Raw genomic sequence first — 3,796 nt, 5'->3', positions numbered from 1 at the left:
CGGTCTTTATGGAAACGGACTGAGCAATGCCCTTGATAATAAGCCCCTGGTGTCCAGGTACGTGCAAAATTCTGACGTGGCCACATGCCAAGATGCCAGCCTCCTCCTCAGTTATACTGAGAATCCGGGGGATGTGTATCAACAAGAGATAGTAAAAAAGGTTTACGCAGGGTCTTAATCTAAAAAGAATCCTGGAGACGGGTCCCTGCTGCACGTCTGCGCCTGTTTCTCCGTTGTGCCGTGTCCTGGACGGGCATAGCATGGTGTTCATCTGTAAAAGAGAGGAACTTAGCTGAAAGGAAAAAAAGAATAGTCATGCGGAATGTATGTCATACTAAATAAACAAAGTATAATTCAAGACGGGTAAAATTGAGCCTTATTGTCGCTTATTTTACATACGCGGAGCCCCTTGTGTAGGGGTGTACGGCTACTAAATCTTTATCAATTATATGTTTGCTCCAGACTCGCCTAGCCGTGTCCGTGGTCTTAATGACCTATTAGATGCTTTTGTTGGTGAAGCTGTTTTAATGTATGGCTGTCAAGGCAGCCGCATATTCTTCCGCGCTCGAGGAACACTCGATATTTCCCTTTAGTGAGATGATGCCTCGTGGACCGGGCATCTTAAGCGTAAGAGATGCATAATGCGGTATTGCGTTAAAGCGGGCGAAAGCTTCGTGTCCCAGTAGTGCTTGATAGCTACTTGAAAATGGGGCGATGTGGAAGGTTAGTTTTTCGCGGCGGAAGTTATCGGGGGAGCCGAACATAACTTCTAGCAGGAGAGAACCCGTGCAATGGGCATCCGGGCCTGGCGTTACTCCTTGAAAGGAAGTGTTGCTATGGTGAATTTTTGTTGGGTCCATCCCCATTTTGCGGATTGTGTCCTGATATAGCAGGTTTAGACCACTGCCGCCGTCCATCAGGACTTGTGTAAAGTGGAGTCCGTCGATTATCGGATCTAATATCAGGGCAGTCCAGCCTGCGTTCCGGATACTTCTAGAGTAATCCTGATGGTCGAAGGTGATCGGTTTTAACAACCAGTGGCGAGACTCCTTCGGGATAGGCCGTATGGCGCGTATCTCTATAGGTGCCACTCTGTTTTTCCCTTTTGTCACGTGAAGTAAGTTTACTGTTTTGACTTCTTGTGGGAAATTCTTTTGTTTCCCGGTGCTCTGCTTGTGGGGTTCGTCATCGTCCTCACTTGGTGTGTCGAGCCCCTAGTGTTCGGTGTTGAGTTTGCCGGATTGCTTGAAGACCCAACAATCTCTGTGGGTATGGTTTGCAGGCTTCCCGGGAGTACTGTGGATTTGACATATCTTGTCCAAGATTTTGTTTAGGTTAGATAGCTCATCCCTGTTATCCTTGAGGGGCAGCTTTTTCTGATTCTGCCGAGAGCTTTTGAATCCGGCGTTGAGTGCCGTGCTCTTCGGGCTATTTCCCTTATTCCGGCGCTGGTCCTTGCTGCGTCGCGGTTTCCCGTTTCCATCCCTAGCTTTGAATGTACTTGGGTCACTGGTGCTGCATCTTGCCAACCAGCTGTCCTCTCCCGCGCAAAAGCGGGTCATGAGGCTTGTTAATGCGACCATTGTTCTTGGATTTTCTTGGCCGAGGTGTCTGGCGAGCCATTCGTCTCGAACGCTGTGTTTGAAAGCTGCTAAGGCTTCGGCGTTCGGACAGTCGACTATCTGGTTCTTTTTAGTAAGAAATCTGTTCCAGAGTTTCCTGGCTGACTCTCTGGGGCTGTTGAGTTATATGGCTTAAATCGTCAGCGCCCGGAGGTCGGACATAGGTCCCTTGAAAATTTGCCCGAAAAGCATCCTCGAGCTCTTCCCAACTTCCAATGGTGTATTCGGGAAGGCCTATAAGCCAATGCCGGGCTGGCCCTTTGAGCTTGAGGGGTAAGTATTTTATGGCGTGGAGGTCGTCTCCTCTGGCCATGTGTATGTCTAGGATATAATCCTCAATCCAGACTCCAGGGTCTGTTGTTCCATCATATGCCTCTATGTTTATGGGCTTGAATCCCGCTGGAAATTCATGGTCCAGCACCTCATCGGTGAAACAAAGGGGGTGTGCAGCACCCCTGTACTTGGGTGTGCCGTGTTGTTCGGATATTTGTTGCGTTACATTGCTTACTAGAGCATGCTTTCTTGGCCCGTAAATGGACCTGGATGGGCCATCCTTTTGATGCGAATCCTTGGGTGGATCGCGTGTTGGTTTGTGTGCGGCGCCATTTGCCGCTCTATGTTGTCCATAGGGTCGTCTATCCGACCGGGTGGCTTCCTTATTTTTTGATTTTGGGGGCTCTAGGGCCTCCTCATCAAATTCGGGCAGTAGCTTTCGCTTCGGGTAGCTCTTTGTGTGGCGACTATCGCCGTATTTGTCTGCGGTGTTGAGCACTTTGCTCCATCTGATTCGGAGTGCGTCTTCCGCAGTTTTGAGCTTCCGCTTCTGCTTTTTTAGGCTACGCACCGTGGCGACGAGCCTTTTGTGGAGGTTTTCCTGTTCCAGGAACTTGTCCGGCGTGAGGTCGTCCGGACTGTTATTTTCGCCGGGGACGGGTTGTGCGGTTTGTTTATCCAAGTTACCTTGTTCGGACGGTTGCTCGATGCCATGTTCATTGTTCGCCGGCTCGCCCTGCTCTGTGGCTGGGTCTGTACGACCGCTGTCTCTGTCGGGGCGGGGCTTGGAGCGGCGCTTACGCCGCCGCTTTGGCTGCTTTTCGGAGGAGCGACCCTTCGTTGCGTCATCCCATTCTTCCTCGTCGATTCCTTTGGGTGTGTCCACCATGTATACATCGTAGGATGGGGTGGCTGTCTAGTGCCCTATAGGTGCTGGTTCATGTTCGTCTCCTATATCGTCGTCGATACCGTCGATGTCTTCCGAGTCAAAGTCGAGCATGTCGGTTAAATCATCGACAGTGGCTACGAAGTGGGTGGTGGGTGGGCGTCGAATTTCTTCGTCGTCTGCATCCTAATCCTGTTGGCCGTAGTCCGGCCAGGGCTCTCCTGACAAAGAGAGAGACCTTAGTGAATTCAGGATGTCGCCGAAGGGCGAGTGCTGAAAGATATCCGCGGCAGTGAATTCCATGATCGGCGCCCAATCGGATTCGATTGGTAGGGGCACGGAGGGTTCGGAGCCCGGAAAAGAGTCCGGCACCCTGGAGTCACGGGCTTCGCAGAGGATAAGGCCGGTGTTTGGCTCGATCGCCGTTAAGACTGCAGCCCCTGCGGCGGGGTCTAGCCACCTGTCCTCGATCGGCGCGGTTGGCTCCGAGCTAAGGGTCGGAGCGGATACGGGTGCGGCCTCCAGGGAGCTGTTTGATGGCAGGGCTAAATCATGCCCATCGTGACAGTGCGGCGCGCTCGGCTGTGGCTCGAATCCATCGAAGATCAAGTCTCCGCGGATGTTAGTCGTGTAGTTCAAACTTCCAAATCTGAGCTGATGGCCAGGGGCGTAGCTTTCAATCTGCTCCAGATGGCCAAGCGAATTGGCCCACAGTGCAAAGCCGCCGAATACGAAGATCTGTCTGGGGAGAAAAGTCTCACCCTGGACCGCATCACTGTTGATGGTCGGAGGAGCCATTGGGCCTAAAGATGACGATACAGAGGAACTCTCAATGAAAGCACCAATGTCAGTGTCAAAACCGGCGGATCTCGGGTAGGGGGTCCCGAACTGTGCGTCTAGGCGGATGGTAACAGGAGACAAGGGACACAATGTTTTTACCCAGGTTCGGGCCCTCTCGATGGAGGTGAAACCCTACTCCTGCTTGATTAATATTGATGATATGGGTAGTACAAGA

General features: G+C 51.8%; 1 protein-coding gene across 1 annotated transcript; it reads right to left on the bottom strand.

Annotated features, from left to right (window-relative positions):
- Nucleotides 1-445: 445 nt before the first annotated feature.
- On the bottom strand, nucleotides 446-2,784 carry LOC125554536 (uncharacterized). Its single transcript, XM_048718061.2, has 3 exons — nucleotides 2,583-2,784; nucleotides 577-1,102; nucleotides 446-485 (listed from the first exon to the last, which is right to left on the bottom strand). Exons 1-3 carry the CDS (start codon nucleotides 2,782-2,784, stop codon nucleotides 446-448), a joined length of 768 nt encoding a protein of 255 aa, XP_048574018.2.
- Between the last annotated feature and the right edge of the window lie 1,012 nt (nucleotides 2,785-3,796).

Source organism: Triticum urartu, chromosome 7A (assembly GCF_056163025.1).
Source record: "Triticum urartu cultivar PI428250 chromosome 7A, HENAU_Tu73, whole genome shotgun sequence".
NCBI classification, from domain to species: Eukaryota; Viridiplantae; Streptophyta; class Magnoliopsida; order Poales; family Poaceae; genus Triticum; species Triticum urartu.
Note: the sequence above shows the minus strand (reverse complement) of the source record. Positions and strands in the feature narration are given on the sequence as shown.